Raw genomic sequence first — 22,325 nt, forward strand, 5'->3', positions numbered from 1 at the left:
ATAATTGAACTATGTAATTTCAATGAAATGTTATCAAATAGTAATGTAGGTACATCATATTCATAATAAAAAAGGGTGTAGGTAGCTCCTAGTTACATATATTTTCTCGGAATCAGTGGAGCGCATTACGAGATACATGATCCCTCTGTTACTCGTATCCGTCGAAGTCGTTTAAACAGAACATAGAGATAGGCCTAAAATATAAAATATCCCGCAATGCTGGGCAACATACAGGTTACACACAAAGATATACGCAATAATTTCCATGAAAATAAAATTAAATAATGTTTTAACAGAGGCAAAATCGAAAACGGCCAGTTTTGACAATAATATACCTATATTATTATAGCTACCTAGCTAAAAAGGTAGACTGTGTAGGCTGAGGTGACGACTTCAGTTACTACCTAAGTACATAAGAGAATAGGAGTAAACTCCAGCAATTGGTAAATGATAAAATAAAAATATTCTCGTAGGTCTTTAAGCTACATCCGGTTGATTTTTTTAAGTTAATATAACAAATTATTATGAACAGCCAACGAATTGGAATTTCACGTGAGTTAGATTGAAGCGCCATAGTGATCCCATGCGAGACTTGCAAGAGTAAGTAGGTAGGTAGATGCGAAATGAGAGGGAACGCAGATGGAGGTTGGGATGACGCTGGGATCGGGGGCCCGGGAACGATTCATTGATCCGAATCACTCTCGGCATCGCGACAGGGACGGATTGCTGGGGAGCCCAGCTACCGTGCAGCCTCTCACTCGCTCCACGTTTACATTGAATTATTGTTTGCGTACTATGTGGGCAGGTATTACAAATACAGACGTATAAAACTTCACAGCAAAATTACATTTATTCTTCAGTGTATTTTTTACTGTAAATAATAGGCAAGTTACTTACCTGCATACCTACGTATTTATACATATATAAAATTTAGTTCAGTTTGGAGTAAATGTCGTATATTATAACAAAAAATATATTTGGATGTTGTAAATATCTGCTTAACTGTTTTAATATACGTACATATTTGGAAAGAAAATATTTTTATTCTTATCATAGCTAATTGAAATTGATTGCAAATATTTAGTTGTATTTAGTAGATTCAATGTTTTTTAGATTTTATAGTTAAATTTTTTACAGAGTTGTAGATCTGATATAAGAAATATCTACAAGTTTAGAGTTAAGAGATAATTTCAAGATGTAATTTAGTACCAATTTATACTAATAAATCTACATGTATAGGTATATATATTCTTATAATTATCTTTCATTATGATAAAAGTTCGATCAATTATAAAAAATCCAGGAGGTTGTAAAAACTAGAAAACGTGAAAATAAATGCCGTTTCTTTCTTTCTTTCGTCTTGTTGTTGGTCACACCGTCACACCACCACCCCATTCTTCTTGTATGAATGTGTGTCATGAATGTGAAAAGGATAATGGTATTGTTATCTCTGTCGGAGCACCGAAGAAAACCGACTATATTTTATCCTTGTCGCACGGGCTGCGATTTGTATACTGACGACTCGGAGTAGCCACGCGTGCCCGTCCCGCCGTCCGTTGTTGCACATCGACATCAACCGCTTTCAGTGCTACAGCGCGTTCCTCCGCGCTATATCTACATAACCTAAAAAGTCAAACAACCCTGGTTATTTTTAGTACTAATCATTGTAATTGTTCAAAAATACTCATGATTACCTCGAATTTATAAGTTAGTGTTTGTGAAAGTTTACACTCAAGCAGGGGTGGACGTGGAGTGTATTTTTTGTGCAGTACAAAGTAAATACAAACGGCAAGCTGTGGGGATCAGGGGCCTTTTTTTTGCCGCCGCAGGGGATGTATTATCCTGTGAGTAATATTTGAATTATTTAAAACCAGTGACCAGACATGTTAAAGGTCAGCGAATCTCATCTTTAAGTTCACTAGCGGTACCTACATGATAGAGGATAACCCAGTATCATTACAATTTGTAAGTGGTACACAATTTATGGCGGCGTATATAGGTACTTGGACCACCTCCATTAATTTATTAGAATTAGAACAGTGATAAAAATATATAAAGTTAAAGTTCTCACCAATAGCAATGATGACAACTAAAATCTACATTTATCTGCTGGTTGTCAGGGTTACATCCTTTTCTGTGTCTGTTTCCTTGCACGGTGTTCAATAACACTAAAAAATCAATTAAAATAAATGTATATAATTGATGACGTTAACCAAGGAATTATAAAATTGTGAATGTCTAGGCGTGTAATAATTAAAAACAATCTCTAACCTAAAGAAACAAATTCATTGTTTGACATTGAAATAGCAACAAATGTAGTAACTCTATTTAGCCTATTCTCGCCTTTGTAAACTGCTGTATGTTGGAGTGGGATGTCCATATAACGTTGTTTGTCATCTCATGCGATGTTAACATTTGAGAAGACCATTAATTAAAATGTTATTATGTATGTACACATTAGTAGTATTTAATGTTTTATCGTCAGAGTTTATCATATTATTTGGACAATTAGTAATGTACACTGAATACATCAAACATATTTCCAATATGCATATTATATTATACTTTATTGATCTGTATTAACATTATTTTGTTATATTCATTCAATGAAACTTCATAAAATTTTCCTAATGCTCATTTCACACTTTAAAAGAATTAATTTATTATTATAGTTAATGTGATTTTGTATTTTCTTACATTGGTCCAAGTTTGTTCAATAAGTACTTACAGTGTATAATAAACTCACACGGATATTATAAAGTTTGTCAGTTACTTATTTACTTTTTCATTAAAAAAGTAATAAATATTAAAGAAATTTGAAGATACATAGATGGTGTTAGGGTTCACATCGAGATTGTCGAAAAATCTGATATTTTATATTAAAAGAAGGTAGTTTCATTACTATTTGGTATCGTTAAACTAGTTGCATATAACCCCCACTCATATCTTCTCTTTATAAAAGGGAGGGTTTTTTTTGTAAGCCGCAGCATTCAGTCTTTGAGCACAGGATGTGCTGGTTGTATTTTAATTGCTAAAGTGAATTGTGTTAGAGACATAGTTAAATTAATGTTATATAGTTGTTATTTTATTATAAAACATACTTTTACTAGTACATAGAGTTGATATATCTAACATAGGATATGGACATAAGTTGTCCTTTATCTAAAAAATTCAGATGAAGGTTTGCATATCAGATAGTCAATTGTAATTATCATATTTAATATTAAATTAATTTTATATGTAAATATTATATTACAGTATTTCTAAATCTGCCACCATGCAGTTAGCCTTATAAGTGTTATGGTAAAATATGGTATTGAAGTTACCAAGTAAGTGAGAATAATGTCTTATACCACTGTTATAGTAACATATTTCAATACTGCTTGTATTTCCTCTTGGAGATGATTATCACCACCTTCCATCGGTTGAGCTATTAGTGTTTTTTTAATACTACTATATGGTAGACGGTAAATGGTTACTATAGCCTATGGACACCTGAAACACCAGGGGTGTCATGTGCTCGGTGCCAACCATTAATAAGTGTATTTCCTTCTGAACTTAGAGAGTTACTATCTATATAAATTCATTCATGCATTCATAATTTGATAGCCACACTCTTGTTGATGGAGCTCTTGCTTCATCACAGGATCATGCATAATTCTTATTATATGTTAAATAATCTCAAAAAATGGTTACATTACTTAATTGATGGTAATGTAATAATTTTACACTTTATTACAAACAGTCACTTTCATTTGAAGAACTCTGACATCTTGGATATAATAAGAAAACTTGTTTGGACATTTATTGCCCTTGAATCTATGCAAATTTTTATTATAATATTATATTGGGTACCTACATACTCATGTTATATTGTGTAATCTATCACAAACTTATTACTTATTATGAAGAATAAATAGTAAATAAAAAAAATTGCTGTAACATTCTTGTCTTGCTAATTTGTTTTAATTCAAATAATAAACTAAATATTTATAAATAATGAATTTATAAATATTTAGTATATTTTACAATATAGAGTATTCAAAATGATGAAGTAACTCAAACAAAATGTGTATGTTTTTAATTTGGCGCCGCACTGAATTTATATCTATGAGTCTTCAGACAAAAATCGTATTTATTACGGGAAATTCCATTACTTTTAGTTAAAGGAAGTTTTATTATAGAACTGTGCCAAAAATGCCACCAAGATAAGGTATAATAGAAAATCATTCATAGAAATAATCAACCGTTTTTTTTATCATTGGTTTGCCAGGTACCCATTACGATCCACAAAATAAGCGTCTTCATTTAGGATCAAAGTAATAGTCCGACCAACCTAACGTGAAAAAACTCTGTCTAGTGCAAATTAATCATCAATCAATCGGTGGATAATATATTAAGGATCACAAGAGAAAAATATATTAAAATAGACTTATATATCGTGTTATATAAAGTTATACATCTTTACATAATATAAAATGAAGTCGTATGTGGCTTCCGTTGTCTGTTCGCTTAGATCTTTTAAACTAAGTAATGGATTTTAATGCAGTTTTGAGCAATAGATAGAGTGATTCAAGAAAAAGGTTCATATGTACATAATACATGTACACCCGTGCGAAGCCAGGGCGAGTTGCTAGTATATGAATAACTGATAACTAAGAACCTTATGTCAATTCTCCATAAGGAATCATTGATGGATTTGAGACCTCTCTATATTTTTAACTTATTTAAAAGATGACTAATGGTATATAATTATATTTACAATAACAAATTTATTTATTTATAAATTCGATTAAGTATTATTACTTGCAGTTTAATTCTGCGTTACTTAAGTTATCTTAAAACATTGTAGAGTATATGATGTTCATATTTACTGTGTGACGCAGTAGAATACATTATTCTTCTTTTGTGAACCGAACGAGGGTCCCTCTGTATTGCCCCCACGTTGTATTAGTGCGCTTGCCGCCAAAAGGGGAAATTACGGGTACCCGTTCATGCCTCAAGGTGAACGCGCATGCCGATCAGAGATGGTAAAAAGGACGAATAATTCGCATACCGCCCTTTGTTCACAAATCGAGTTCATGGATTTATTAACAGCCTTGGGTTCTTCTACCTGCTCTCGAGAGCGTGTGTATTTGTAAGTGCAGGTAGCCAAACATTGCTGCGTAATATATTTTTATGCATACACTTCATAACAATGTGAAGGTATAGTTTGCATGGGTGTAGAGACAATACTAATTTAGTACGAATTACAGAAAGAGGTAATTATATTCATAAGCGTTGCCCTATTTTTGATAACCGCGGTGGTCCAGCGGTTTAGAACACCGCTTTATTTCCAATGGCAGCAGGATCTATTTGTCTTAGTGGCAGTGGTACCCAATGGTCAAAATTCAGCATTAATATAAACTTGTGAATATAAACAAGAACTTAATAATAATAAAATATTATAATAATATTAACAAATAAAAATTATATTAAAGACATACAATATAAATCTATTTTCAATTTGACGACAGACTTTAATAATAAACAAAAGAGTATATATAGCGTATGTAATGTTCTTTTTATATTATGATTAATGTAGATATTAATTCTGCTATTTCAAACAAAATAGCACTTGCACTTTGTTTAACATATAAAATATATAGATGCTTCTTTGTATCGGTTTAGCTGTTCATTATTGTTTGTATTACAAAAAAATTAAGCAATTCTATTAGAATTCTAGTACCTACCCAGTTCTAGCTCTACTAAGATTGGCACTAACTGGCGCTGTGTGAATTGTACTGGGTTATTTTTATAAATTTTCTGTTGCCTATATGTACCATATAATGTAAGTGACATAATTTAATTATATTATGAGCATGAACATTTTACTTTCAATCAGTTGTTTTAATAAAATCACAATGAGTACCTAAACATCGGGTTGAGGCATGATGGTATGATTTGATATCTTCGGAAAGTTTGTGTAGGTTGTTAATGCACCGAAACTAAATCTTGAAAGAGGTCGATATAAGTACCTAACTCAACCGTGTAGTTTGTTTACGTAGTAAGGAATACTATAGTCGTCCCTTTGTGATTTTGTGTAGGTAGGTTTGATAACAAAAGCCTTCATTTTTATTGCAAGATTTTTTTTAAAATAAAGGCATCTCAAATAAGGATTCTTTAACAATATGCTTGTCACAAGGCCTCTTTATAACTTAGTGACGAGGTATTAATAATAGTTTCGATATCATATCATGTCGATCAATAAATTTGTACCCACCTATACTCGTATTAGATAGTCTACATTTTATATATAGTAATAATATGTATGTAAATATTTAATTAAATTAACATTAAATTAAATTAAGTGATGTTTTAAAATTATATTTTTAGATTACACTTATTATGTTTTATTAAAAAAAACGTAATTCAGAAATTAAGAAAAACACTAATATAAATTTTAGTCTCTCCTTTTGTAGTCGGTTGACAAATAACTAGGTACCACCTACATACTCGTAGAAACAAGTAGTGTCGACAGGGTTGGCGGCAGCTGCCGGCGGCTTTGTTGTTGCAATCTGTGATCTGCAGTCGGAATTGTACCACCTTTATGCTCAGACTTCGTACATTCAGTTGTGAGATTATAAACTTAGAACTAATACCTATCTAAGTTTTGCGGAGATCAAGTGATATATTTTATCTCAAATCAGTATTATAATTACATATTTATTTCATAATCGGTATTTAATCCATGTTGGCACTAATTTGGTCATGAATAGAAACATTTTCGTGTAACAAAATCTTTATTTTATAATAAAAAAATATTTTGTGACACAAAAATAGATATTTTTATTTTATTGGTCACTTAGTTACAGTTTTGTTTTTTTTTTAAGTTAATTCGTTTGAAAACGATTACCTTAACCTAACTGGTGCTTTCTGTTAATCACGAGTGATGAGGTATACTTGCTGAAGTAGCTATTATTAATTATTGTTATCATGAACACATTCTGTTGTTCGTTTTTCTCAAGAACATCTACAAATAAAATATCCTACGGTTCTGACTCAGAGTTTATCTACGCCGTGGCTTTCCTATTAAAATGCATACAAAATTAACTACAGCCCGAGCACTGCCTCTTATTTTTAAATCAACTATTTAATATAAACAAACGAAGAGTCCTACATGGTAGCTCTAGTTATCTTCTACATATACCGCTTTTATTATTACATACCAGGCCGTAAATATGAAGAAAACTACGCGTACCTAACTTCTTAGTAAGTGGGTTGGTATTTTCTAGTGATCTTTTATTGTCGAACCGCGAGCCAGAAGAATCTCGTTGACAGAGTTGCGACATTTCTGTTTTTATTGGTATGTAGGTTGTGTAGTTTATTAACCACATAACTTGTTCTAATATTATAAATAAATTACCAATGCTGAATTAGCGATCATTGGTAGCAACTACTATAATTAACTCTTAGGTGAAAGTACAATGGTTGATATTGCAGCCTGTTATATATAATTTTATGAAAGAGCTGTTGTATATCGTCGAGTTTTAGTAGGCACTCTTGTAATGCTAAAATTAGTACGTCACGGCGTCTACCGTAGCGTTTATTTACTAAACACGTGTGAATCTTTCAATCGGCATGTTTCATGAATATCACAATTTCGGGTAAATATTCCTAGATAGACACATAGATGCGAAATATGATTACGGTTTTCTAAAGATGCTTTTAGACGACACACACTCGTATTAATTGAATACATGGGTCGTGTTTCGTTGATACTTGTTACGGTACGACGGACGGAACGTAATGTAATAATACCAACCTAAGAGAGCAGATTCCACAAATTAATTTGTTCGTCACTTAATGAAGAAAACGTGTAGCAACTGTAATGTACCCAAAAGGAAATATAATTTGTACAATCTTTTAAGTATTGTGGTTATTATAAGTATTAATATTACCGCATAATAACTAATTACTAAACTTATTAGTTGCATGGCCCACTTTAGTGCGACTGTTTACGTATAGTCTTCTACCTGGAATAAAAAAGTGAAATTAAACCCTTTTAGTGTTAAAAGAATTTGTCATGGGAATGAAAGAATTTTTCAAATGTTGTAATACCTACATATTATCACTTCACACACAACCTAAACAAAACTGTAGAAATAACATACAAATTCACTAAATTAGTAATTTTTGATTATTATATTAATGCTAATGAATCTTTAAATTTGTAATTTATATCTATTCATTATTTTTATAATTTGACGAAAGAATATCTTGAGTATAACTTGCTGTCGAATCGTCCTTTAAATATTGGATCTTCATTGTTAAATACGCTTCCAGAAAGTTAGTTACAAATTAATTTAATGTTTGCTGTATAGCGGGCCCTGTTGGATCTGTTAATGACTTACTTATTTCGCCCATTTGAAAGTTTGCTGTAGAAACAGGAAATTTATTTATCTACCCTTTTGTTGTACCCTTTCGGCTTGCGGCTTTACAGGCGACTGACACAGTGCCGTAGATGTGTTCATCATGTTAATTTTGTTCTAACTGTGAATTAAATATTATTCTATAGATCTTTTTTTTAACAATTCTGTAATAATATTGTTTTAATGAAATTTTTTTGCTAAGTGTGTCAGAATATCGTATTCTTTATATTGTAATTATTACCTATTTTCTTAGTTTTACCCGCGTTTTATTTCCTGTTACTGTGGGAATTTCCAAAAACTCCCTAAACTATGTTCATACAGTACGGTACAGGAACTCCTGTTCAATGTTTCATGACTCGACAGTTTACAATAAGTATTTAGTCGTAATTACGAGTATGTATACATAGTGAAGTCACATTATTAACATAGACTATTATAGTAGTTAAGTGAACATTCATCTATAATACATACGTCAATTTGAGTAGTATTAAGTATAATCAGTTACTTTTATTCAATGTTTTTTATTTCACCTATTCAATAACATTTAAACTAAAAACTTTATCAATAGTTTGAAGTCACTGATATCATTACTTAATATAATCATCTGCATACGTAAATACCTTATTACATTACAGTTTTATTATGACAAGGTAAAAAGTGTTTACATGTTAGTACACGCAACTGTACATAATATATCAGAACCATGTAACTATATATCTTGCGTTTTCCCCAGAGAATAGCGAGCGTTCTCAGTGATGGCAAATATGTTTCCGTACCCATCCCACCTGCTCAAATAAACAATGACAACAACTTCCGGTATTCGAACAGTATGAATACAGTGTCGAACAGAAAATTGCAGTCCCTATTAAAATTATGAGGTGATATGTGTTTACACAACACAGGCTTTTGACAATTATAAAGTGTCAAAACCTACATTATTTTATTAGTATTGGCTTGATAGTTCTGTTATAAAAAAACTGCGCTTTTATTTGAGAAGAGATAAAGATATAAAGTTACATTTTTTTACACTCGGAATAAGAAACAAATTAAAATAACATTATATAGAAATGTTAAATCTACTAATGTTCATTTCACTATGGAATTTGCAACAAAACTATTTAATAGTTACTTTCCTCAGTAATAAGTCACTATACCTAGTAATAGTTTATATCACATTTTCAACAGAGACAGTCATAAGTATTCGCAAATAAAGTATTCGTTGTAAAGAAAAATAGAAACACCATTATATTAAAAAAAACGAGAAAACAAGAAGAACTGCGTTTGTGAATAATTAGAGACGCATCACATACCTAGTTGCGACACAACTTGTAAACACGATTCAAACTATGCATTTAATTAACTATTCATTATTCTAATGTCACATTCGTGATTAAATATAAATATTACCGCATTTTTTAGAAGACCTTTGACTTAAATTTTTATTTTATTTATTATTTCTATTTTCGACTACCAGTCTACTATATCTAAGTATAAAATATTTACAGATTTCACCGACAATAATAATTTTATCCAAAATGTCGCCGCTTTGAAAATAAAAATTTGTATTAACTATGGACATCATAAATTGCAATAAATCATTAAATTTATTTATAAATATTGACTTTCAATCCAAGCATCTTTTAATACATTCTACTTATAGATATATCAATAAATTCTATACGAATGTATTCCACGCGCATTTATCACTTACTAATACTGCATAATTTAACGAGATTAGTTAGAGACAAACGCGAAACTGATCTTTTCTTAATCATCTACTTATCACGACTTTAGTAGAGTAGCAATTCCTTTGTGACGTAAAATGGTACAAAGTTAAATAACGTAGGTAATAAAATTTAGATCCGGAGCAACACATCAATGTAATCTAAATTAAATTATACATTCGCCTTTGTGCTTTTTAATTTTGTAAATACCTCTGAAATGATTAAGGTACGTGTGTTACATAGTAAATCATAATAAAGGTCCTCAATTTTGGAAAAAAATATAAACAAGGAAAATGGAGCCGGGCACCTTTTAGAATAATCAGCATATCGACTAAGACTGAGACTTTTAATTAAGTGAGCAGTTTATAAAAAGGCAATGTGAAAATAAATGGAAAAAGATAAACTTTGTTAACATAAACTCCCCAACTTTTGAGTCATTTTTAGATGCCTATAATGTTAGATATGTTGAAAGCGTAGCATGATCAATATTCCAATTAGGTAATATGTAGGTTCATATTCCCTCATAGGTATATAATCTCAGCTCAAACCTGCACCTTCGTCCAATTTGATGGAGCTGAATGTGGCATATCAGTCTAATTTACATACGCTTAAGCATATACAGTATAGACATTATTCCATATTGTGATATTTATGACACAAATGCTGACGATATGATACAGAAGCAAAGCTATTATATAAAATATAACATAAAAGTACTAATACCTACATGTGACAGCTTAAATAAATGAATAATCAATCGTATAGACTTACTAAATTTTTTTTTATAAGCTATGAGGACAAAAAGGATATAGAGAGAAATAAATGTATATTATCTCCATCAAATAAATATGTTTCTTAATACAAAATGTCCACTACTTGAAATTTTGACTGCTTTTTAAAGATAATTTGACTGTTTAATGTACAGAAAATATAAATGTAGTGCAGTTTTTGAAATTACTATTATGTCACTCGAAGTGCGGTTTTTTGTGGCATCAAAATTTTCATCATATTGTCTATTTAACTATATTTGTTTAAAATATAATGTCCCATTCTCTTCTTCAATCATGACTAAATAACGATTACTTTATTGTGATCATATTATGAGCTATCATTTAATATACGCTATAATAATTTAATCCATAGGTACTTTATTATAGTACTTCAAAATTATTTCTGTCCTTCGAATGCTTCATCAAAATCTTAAATATCTAAAGTATTAGTTTAACTCGTTCTTTAACAAATATAATTCAATTAATTTTGGACGACTGTTACGAAATTCGCTAATTCGTTAGCTATTCGTCCCTTGCCATTGAGTTAACAGAGTTAACCGTTAATTCTTAAAGCAAGTGGAATAATTCGTGAGGATGTTAGACTGCTTAACGTAAGACGCGGCTTGTGTTTCATATATTGGCATAAAGACATTTTATTATGATAGCTTTATTTATTCAGATCATTCTTAAATCAGTAGTTAGCCAGTAATGAAGTTACAAAATATTGATTTTAACCCCTCATAGCTAATATATATTTTATTTCTAACTATGGGGAGAACTTAGCTTGCAATTAGATAAAAGGTATAAATTTTTGACAGTAAAGATACCTAAAGATACTCACTAAAGATATTACCTAAAGATACTCACTGTGAAGGTGTTAGTTAATTTGTGCAGATTTAGTTATTTTCAAATATTTATCGCATATTAAATACGTTAAACTTTTCTACTTTCTTTATTAACAGAAAGTATTATTAATACTGGTAATTGACAAAAAATAACTAACCATATTGAATATTCTGATGCGAAAAGTGTATTTCTGCTTTGAATTTCTATAAAACTGTTTTTAACTCGCAATTTATATTCATGTAAAAATGTTATTTAATTTAAAATAAGAAAATCGTCGCGCTCTCATTTCCCTTTTCACTACCTAACCATAGTAGGTAGGTAAGTACTTACTCATTGTGTTTTAGCCGTTTATTTACAGCTACAGTGCTCGCATTGAAAAATGAGAACAGCTGTGACCGGTATAATTAATTTTGTAATTGAGTGAAATTCCTTTTCAGAATCTATTCAGGGATATTTTTCTATATTCAACAGGATTTAAATTAAAGAGTACTGTAGTTGGCGTGATTTGCTATTATTGTGGTAATACTGCCAGCATTTGACTGATTTTCAGTTGTCTAGTGTAGCGAGTGCTGTCGACGGACGCCAATCAGTATTGCCTCTCTCCACGATCTGAAATGTTTGAAACTAAACAATTATCTACGTGAAAATGTGAAATATGCCAATATTTGTTTATGAAAATAAAGAATAGATACTGTTGATTAGTATTAAATAAAGTACACAAATATTTAAACAGTTAGGAATCAACTAATTTATTTTCTCTATATGTGACTATTACCTATTCTAATAATTTAAACTCATCTGTATGTTATTGTAGATTTACTATGTAGGTAAACTTTTGATGTTAAAAAGTGAATTTATATTTGATTTTTTCCCACTTTTAAATTTTTAGACGTGTTTATTGCTTAAATCCAATAATTAAGTAAAAAAAAATATTGTATATTTTCGTAAAAATGAAACCGATTATCATCATTATTTTTGTGATCAGTACGATTTACCTCTACAACATTGCTGCCAAGATGTTAAGTAGTTTATTTTAGTACAGAATAGAAATGTGTTACTTATCTTTTAATACTTATACGGTAACAACACGACACGACGTAACAAATACAAAGGTACCGTGATTATAATAATTATTGCAGTTCATAAATAGCTGCAAAAATAATTATCATTGAGTTACGATTGCACTTCTGCCCACGATTTACAGTTTGTATTCCAGCTATCATGAATAAGTAAATAACCTGTATAAGAATTTGGTTTAAACCTCAACCCCAAATGCCAAATTTCGTCATGGTTGGTTTTAACATAACTTTGAAGCATAACAACAAACTTATCTTCGGATATTAGTATTGTTTTATTATATATCTTAAAAACGAATTTAATGTGCCAACCTTTTGTATTACTGACAATTTGAAATTAAGTATTTTATTAGCAGCGCAGATTAATTTAAAACATATATATGAGTTAGATTTTCTGTTAGGACAATTTATTAAACAAAGTTTTCTGGATTGTGTTGAAAGTTTCGAGTTGTTGTTCCATTTTGCTTTCCAACGATATTTCCTAATTTAATTAATTAAAATCAAATATAATATTGTCAATAAAATGAAATTGTGAATAAAAATAACAAATTATAAAACGAGCGATTTTGTCACACTTCACACTCACACACATGTACCTATGTGTGTTGTACTTCGTATTCAATTATTTTCATATAATTTTTCTTTAGCGTAATTCCAATAGAATACAGTGAATGATTATTCTGAAGGAATCCGTTATATTGTTCGTGTTCACGATATCCTTAAACACCTATAATACCACTGTCATTTCTGAATTCCGTCTGGGTAATGTTATTTGCGGTTTTATTCATCATATTATAGTTGTCGTTATGATTTGTGGTTTTATAATAGTGGGGTATACATTACACGAATTAACTATGTATTTATTCTTTTGTTTGTATATAGAACAAATAATATATTCGTAATGCGGGAATACAATTCAACCATGCATTTGTTTATAATCATGTTTGTAAGTGGATCCGTTCAGGACTATTGCGCGGGATTCAAACCCATGAGCATCAGGAAATAACTAAATCCATTTTGAAACCTATACTATAATTTCATTGTAGGTTGTCAATAGCGATAAAAATAAAACACGGCGACATCAGATGTTAAAAATAAAAATTTATAATCCGTTTTATAATATGATATTTTCTTATTTTTTATGAATTTCTTTAGTCTCAAAGGTACTTGTAGGTTTGTCTACAAAAATGTTTTTGGATAAATTGGCTACCATCCAAAAGCTGTAGCAGATACCCGGTTAAATGCTGTCCTATCATACAACAGTAACTGTCTGCGACTGAACACTATTACATATGATTTACAGTTCCTTTGACAATTTTGTATGGCGGTGCATATCATATTAACTATCCACTTTGGATTCAAGTATTATATTCTTTAATACAAAAGAATGTAGACCATGAAAACGTTTTATTTAATTATTAAATAGATTCCTTCTTATAAAATACGTATATACATGTAGGTATGTATTTCTACTGGCAACGAGAACGGCGCCAATTCTGACGTGTATACAAGTACGTCCACGACACAATAATAATGTGATTTGCACTTAAAAATATACGAGTATGTTCAATATACACGATATGTGCATATGAAGCAAACAATGTATCGATAACTGTATTATTTGGTACCATATATAATGGATATTTGAGAGTACTTAGAATGTTAGACACACATGAAATAACAGAGTATAAAAATAGCCCTAATATGGCTTGATATAGCTATTGTTACGAATCGAACTGTGTGTTGCTTGAAGAAGCATTGCGTGTTTATTGACAGATAACGAGGTCACAATTATCTATGTAGACTGGGTACTATTGCTTACTACGATAACAGTGCAGATTCCAATATATTTATAGTTAATAAAAACAAGTGTCAATATACTCTCATATTGATTGTGTAAATACTAGACGAAGCCCGCGACTTCGTATTCATGAAACAGTACCAAATAAGTATGTTTTACAATTATTTTAAAAAATAGCAAATTTTATCAAAACAATCGGTAATTCAAATTGAAAATATCTTTATTCATGTAGGTCTATTACAGACTTGTGATATGTCAATTCTACCGTCAGTTCGGAATGATTTCGAAATGAGAAGAACTGACAAGAAACTCAGCTCGTAATATCTTTGATTTCCTAGATGTGATCCCAAATAATTATTTTCCCCGGGAACAAACCGGTTTTCTAGTTAATCTCTTTGACTTATTGTTCATGGCGTTTGACGCTTCGAGCATTTATCGCCTTGTATGTAGTTAATATGGCATTTGATGTGAACAAATTTCGACTCGACAATTATGCAGAGGACGTAGCCAATTTGTGGAATAGAAATTTTGGTATTGTCATCATGCATTTGATTGCATGTATTTCAAAAATCTTTCGTATTAGTATGTGAAGTTGACTGATTCCGTATAATTATTGATCCAGTAGTAGATTGCTGGGCTGATGATGATGATGTATAATTTTTGATAAACAACTTGTTAATTTTTAAGTTTCCTGTTTATTAAATACTTATTGCAATAGATCGGGAGTTAAACGAGAAATTTTAGGCACTTATATATCTATGTTTAATTCGAAAATGTTTGTTATTTCAATTACGCTTATTCTGAATGTCTTAGTGTTACGTGTCTAGTTAAATATACGATAATGAGTATAATTAAGGATTATTGACTTAACTATCAATAATTGTAGCAACAGTGCTATTAACTTGTTACCTTCGATATATTGTAATATAGAGTCAATGTCTGACAGTTGAATAGATTGTGTACAAGAGAATTAAAGGACGGACTAATGTATGTGCACTTGTAGGAAATTGTAATTATCCATGCGACTTTGTAGTCGTAATCTGTTGTTTTGTATTTTGAATCGAATGCTACATATTGTTTTTAGTAATGAACATGAAATGGATATCCCATTTAAGCTAACGGTATTTACTGACGGGGCACCGGTGAAGGACGATAGGATATATTAGGATGAAGTCAGGTCACATAGCCTAAAGTGGCCCAAAGAAACAGGGATTGAGATCGATTTATTAAAGATGTTTAATGATTTTTATGACAATTTAGTAATTGCTAGTAGTCATTATAATCAGTATATACATGTCTACAAAAAGAGAAAGTATGTAAATAAAATTACAGAAATAGGATATCTATACTAATATTATAAAACTCAAGAGTTTGTTTGTTTGTTTGAACGCGCTAATCTCAGGAATTACTGGTTCGAATTGAAAAATTCTTATTGTGTCGCATAGTCCATTTGTCGAGGAAGGTTTTAAGCTATATGACATTTCTACGGAGTTGCAATGAAAAATATTGGAAAAAGTAGGGAAATGAAACGCAGACGAAGTTACGCGGGTCAGCTAGTTTTTTATAATAATGAGTTCAATCCCCATTTCCTCCGTACGCTTTGTACCTTGTTATCGGTATAGCAAGTAATAAATATCGTAGTTGAAAAAAAAATATTTTATATGTAGTTAAAAACATGTCATCATAATATCTTGTTGTGATATAAACACCTATCGCTCGACTGTCAATTATCACGTTGTTGGGTCATGGCGACATTTTGGACATAATTCATCAATGCTCCAGCTTTGATGTTATCGTGGAAAATCACATAAAATAAATTCAAATGAATCCATGTAGCGATCAATAACTTAATATTATAACTTTCAAAATTAAGTCTCCATTTCGCATTTATAATTTGTGCTATAAATTGAGAATCATCGAAATCGGATTAGTCTATGTGCGTCTTTATTCAACTGGACGGCGACCATTTGGGTGCCAATACCGGGCTTAAAAGATAACTGTGTATATCTTTACATAGCATAAAATCAAATCCGTTGTTTGTTCGCTTAGATCTTTTAAACTACGCAATTGATTTTAATGCAGTTTTTAGCAATTGATATAAAAGGAAGGTTCACTCGTGCGAAGCCGGGTAGCTAGTATATATAATAAATAACAAATACATACGTTGAAGGATCAATGGTTCTGGTACTTGTGGCATTTGAAGGCAAACCAGTACGCGTATAATAGTTGTATGTGGTCTGTGTTTGTAACGCCCGCGCTCGAGTTGACCGTGGTTTTGCTCTTGCTGCGTACGGAACGGCCAATGTGCGTGCAATGGGGCGGGTAATGGAAAGTTGCCTCCAATACAGTTGCACATGATGAACGTTAATCATAGTATATGTTATATATTCAAACTAGTTCAAATACTTTCACCGCCAACTTAACATAATTTATATTATCTTAACTATAATAATATTATGATCAATGGGATGTTGCTGATTATTTAGGAGTAACTGTTTATTTAATGAATTGGGAATTTCTTATATATTTGCTGCTTGCGACTTCATAGCTACGCGTGTAAAATTGTAGATGGTAAGCTATTGATGGTGGTCAAACGACAGATATAAAACAAAATTAAAAGAAAACATTTATACAACGCCTTCTAATAATTAATTCATAAAATAATTAATAAAATTGTAGTTGGCAAATTGAAAATTATTACGAAATTAATTGTTTTCTTCTTTTGTTGCGTTTATTCTCAAATCTCGTTTAACTTATATAGATCCGAGATATATAGTTAGAGATATATAGATAGAGAGAGAGAGATAGATAGATATATATATATATATATTTATAATTATCAGCATATTCTGTAAAAATATTTCTTTCGACACTATTTAAGATTTTTTTATATATAAAAATGATAAATAGTAACAAATCAGAAGAAGCAGCACGACAGACTTGTATAGAATAGTTAGTTCATGACAAGTATGGATAGATAAAGACATAGGTAGGGGAGACAGCACAATTAACAAAAATTGCATTTTTCATTGACGAAATTTTCCAACGTACCTGATCTTTAGGTCACATGTGCTGTAACTATTCAGGTATCATATTTTTAACTTAAATCAAACATAAAATAAACGGATAAGTCGTATGTTAAAACCCCGTGTTTGGGGCTAGAATTAACATAGTAAGTATTAACGTCATGTTATACTAACGAATATGAAAAAAACAAATATAATATTATTTTGTAATAATGAAAGTGAAATCAATATAATAGTATAGAACACATTTTTCATATGAATTGACATTACAAATTACAGAATATTTAAACATGAACAAAAACTTATAAATTCTTTAAAGTATTATAAATAATCAACAATATACTTTTATTAAAATCAAATAATAAAAAATTCGATTAAGAATATTGAGCATACAAATTATCTATTCATATTCATCATCGTCCGAAATACAATTCAGGCAAGTGAAATGTGATATCATCGTCTCTTTACAAGAGATACATCGATCCAATCAATAGAACTATATGAAATACCACAAACAATACAAAGAGAAGTATACTTTCTTTAATACTTTTCTCTTTGCCTTTTCTATTTTCTCGTCTTTATTTATTTTTCTATCTCCCTTTGCCTTGCTTTTATTCTTTACCCTTTCCTTCATCTTTTTTGTTCTCTTTGTTCTGTTTTTTTTTCTGCTATTTTCCTCTTTTTCAGTTCTTTAATATGGTGTTCGTCTTCCAGAGCTTTTTTTCGGGCATATCGGCGAGAATGGCAGATTTTTTGGCCCTTTTACGAGTAGATGGAAGTAAAGGTCTTACAGTTTCAACCGAGAAGTCACCAGCATCTCTCTATTCCTGATGTTTTAGACATGTTTGAAATCACTTACATATTATGTTTAGTTATTATTTCTAGTAGACCTTTAAGGATTTGGTTCCTCGAGTAGTTTTACGTTTGTATGTTCTCATTATGTAATAAAATGTAAGAAAAAAGAATATAAAACATAGGTATCATTTGTACAGTATATATTAACACGTTTATACTTACCCCGCCGATTTGTTAATTTTAGCCCCAAGGGTACATTTTTTGTTTTAAATAGCATAATAAAAATATTTTATAAAAATCTTGTCAATTGAGTTATATGGCATTATTAAGTATGAAATATACTGCTAGGAAAACAAAAAAACATAATATTATGCCACATATTGTGAGCATAAATCAAAAAATTGTAAAGTTAAAAATGTTCGTTACTTGCGTAATAAAGTGGTCCAATCCACAGCTCAGTCGCATAACGCGCGATGCACAACTGACCAATCCCGAGTCACGTGGCGTGATCTAGGCGACGACTTGAAAGGCGTTGTATAAGTATGTATAGTTTTAGAGGCTTGTTAATACTTGCCTCTGTTAATTGTTACATTGCAAAAATATTAAGTAATATACATGTCACTAACGTAAACGGTATAATAGTATAGATACAAAGATTGAAAGTATGTTTTTTATTATTAACAACAATAATAATCAAGTGGTAATTTCATAAGCAAGCAAATATCATCGTCTTGGATAAATAGAACGATAAATGTATATTACCTACTCAATTCTTTATTCTTTATAACGAATTGTTTTCGAACGATAATAAAAGAAAACATTGGTTATTAATGTTTTAGTTATTTTAGTATTATTTCTTATCTATACATCATTTGTACAGTTCGTACTTACTTTACTTTTATATTATCTTTGAATAAATGTTCTAAATTTTATGGAGAGCGATCTATCTGTCGAAATATAAATTAATGGGTCCGACTTTTTAAAGTTACAGACACAGTATTTAGTAGTCCCATCTTCGTTACTTGATGGGTGACGAAAATGCTAATATTAGAAGTATTTGTTAATATGTTTGCTCAACTACCTATTATTGAATAGGAAAACTACCGTAGAAATAGATCTGATCTTACAGATTAATTTTCATTCTACCTCATGTTCCTATTTCATTCTCGTTTTCTGGGCAGATGAAGATGGAAAACTTATTTATTCCCATTGCAATTTGCAACCTATATTACTTACTATTTCTTGAATTCACGTTAAAACTGGAAGTGCCTAAAGATATTAGGTAGGTACTTAACGTAATTCATATGGATCTAATTTCTATGTAGGATATTACGCATAAGTAATAGGTAATTTATCCGTCGATTGATACATCTACGTTAGCGTAGCTAGGTCGCTTTAATGTAAATTTGCATTTACACCAAGTTTGTCTATCTTAAAACTTATTCATAATTCGCATACCTACGCAGTAGCAATCCGGGTTTCATGTAAATTTATTTATATGTAACGAAGGACCATGATCCGATTTAACTGTCAAAACATCAGAATGAATATTTACAAAGTGAAAGATTGATAACGTGTGAATACGTATTATTAATGTTTCATTGGGATCTCTGCATCCCGATGAAACATTAATAATACATGTCTAACGATATTTTTTTTCGACATAAAATAATGCTATTAATTGAGAAACAACAATGTTTCCCTATACTTGTATGTCTGATGAGTTTGATATTCCTATTTGAAACAATTTAATTGTTATTATTGTATAAAAGTAGTCATTTTTGTCATATAAAATTCTTAATTAAGTTAACCAAATTTTTTTTTATCATAAATGACGGTACATTTTACCTAAAACCATTCAATATAATCATCATCGGTGAAGATAACAAAAATATTATTTTCTAGTTAAAGTTTTAAGGAAAAAGCGACTTGTGTACCTAAATGTATCAAACTAATGAGTATCCCTAAAAACGTACTTTACACAATAAAGTATATAATATATAAATAGTTATATCACAGTTGTTGGCATCACGCAGAATAATATTTTATGTAGATACCTATTAAAATGGAGGTGAATGGTATCACCTCCATTTTAATAATCCTCTTGGGAATGGCGCCCAAACGGTTGTTAATTTATTTCGTTGTGTCTGTTATTTAATACATTATATTATGTACCTATAGCTAAAGGAACTTCGTTCCAACGAAGTATCCCACCCACGGTAACTCTCGTATTTATGTAGGTACTTAAACTAGTCGCTTGTCGATCAATAGATACACGAGCTTAAAACCCTTATAGTTACTAAACCATGACTTTTAAAAATAAATTGATTATTGAGTAATACTTGCAATATTTTTCATTGCAGCTCGGTTTTTATTAGTCGTAGCTTGATTTTATTAAATCTTTCCTTCATAAATGTGCAATCCAACACTAAAATAATTTTAAAATCGTATCAGCAGTACCGGAGTTATCCGAACTGCCTCTTTACCTCGTATCCAAACTTTTTAGCTCTTTATAATAATAGTATAGAATAGAAGTATAGATTAATTATTATTCAAATATAACATGACTTGACGTGTCGATATTAATTAAAAACGAGCTGAGTCAGTTCCTGTAATCTCGAAATCACTCCGAACTGACAGTAGATTTGATTTATCATAAGATTCTGTAATAGAATAAAGGTATTTTGAATTATGAAATTTAAGACAATACTTTATAAAAATATTTGTTTGAAATTTCGAAAATAAACTTAACAATAGTAGTGACGTCTGTTGCATTCATAGAATCAACAGATTACACACACAAAAGTTGAACAGTTCGTTACTACTACTACTGGCTAGCTTTCAATTGCAGTTTGATTTAAATGTATTTGAATTCAGGTGAATAAGGCAACTTAGCCCGAAGCTGAGCGAGCTCATGAAAAATATTTGGGCGGGCGCCAAGTACTGACTGCTCGAATCGCGGCCGTCGCGACGTAGGTGCTGCGTCGCGACACTCGACTGACCGACACATATGCAATACTGACGTGTACAACCATATAACTAGAGTTCGTCGTTTATCGGTTAACAGACGTCTGCCCGATACTATTATAATTATAATGGTTATAGCTGAAAGTCATTTAACTTGATTAGAAACATAGATGGCGGATTATTCAGCTTATATACGTAAATGGAAAACTTTCAAATTAATCTTTTACTACCATCAACAAACTAATATATACACAACAAAATATGCATGAAATACCACTAAGTTTTCATGTAATTTTCATGAGTAAGTAATACTAAAAGGCATAAATATGAAACAGTCTATTTACAAAAGAATAGTTGAAGTTTTCTAGGATATACATAGATATAAATTAGTAGGTTTAAAAAACAACTTTATTTATTTATGTGATTATTAGATATAATTTTATGTCACACTTACAGCGCTTTATAGTTTAGTCACATGAGTGCGGAAAATATATATTGTACACATTTATTTAAAATATCAGTGTATTTTTCGCTTTTTATTAATTAATTAGGTAGAACGAAGTTGTTTTTATATTATTTACTGTTCGAATGTTGTTATGTCGACTAATACTAAAATATTAAAAAATACTTTTTAAATCTAAGGGATTAGTAATTTGAATTCATATTGTTGTTTTAATTGCAGGTGAGTAACGGCAATGTCATCGATACAGGAACACCTACCCTACTGGTATTTACCATTTATTTTCTTGGCACTTGTATATGGCAGCATGTCTTACTATAATAATAGCAATAATTAGAAATCATTGTTTCCTAATCACACACTTATGCCTGTTTCTTCTATCACGTACTTGCAAGATATGCCTGTTTTTGTGCTACAATTCGTATGTTGTTGTAGAATATCTCTGTAAC

The 22,325-nt window shown here is 30.5% G+C and overlaps 1 protein-coding gene across 5 annotated transcripts in view; it reads left to right on the plus strand.

Moving 5' to 3' along the window:
- Nucleotides 1-1,530: 1,530 nt before the first annotated feature.
- LOC131848553 (RNA binding protein fox-1 homolog 1-like) overlaps nt 1,531-22,325 on the plus strand; it is a 55,463-nt gene continuing 34,668 nt past the window's right edge. For 2 of the 5 annotated variants that reach the window (XM_059198469.1, XM_059198466.1), the window contains exons 1-2: nt 1,531-1,844; nt 22,099-22,143. In XM_059198469.1, coding sequence (XP_059054452.1) covers nt 1,833-1,844; nt 22,099-22,143 — 57 coding nt within the window. In that variant the 5' untranslated portion in view covers nt 1,531-1,832. The remainder of the gene's footprint in view (nt 1,845-22,098; nt 22,144-22,325) is intronic. The other 3 variants (XM_059198468.1, XM_059198464.1, XM_059198465.1) reach the window with 3 other exon arrangements.

Source organism: Achroia grisella, unplaced genomic scaffold (assembly GCF_030625045.1).
Source record: "Achroia grisella isolate CSIRO2021 unplaced genomic scaffold, CSIRO_AGI_Agris_v1 utg558, whole genome shotgun sequence".
NCBI lineage: Eukaryota > Metazoa > Arthropoda > Insecta > Lepidoptera > Pyralidae > Achroia > Achroia grisella.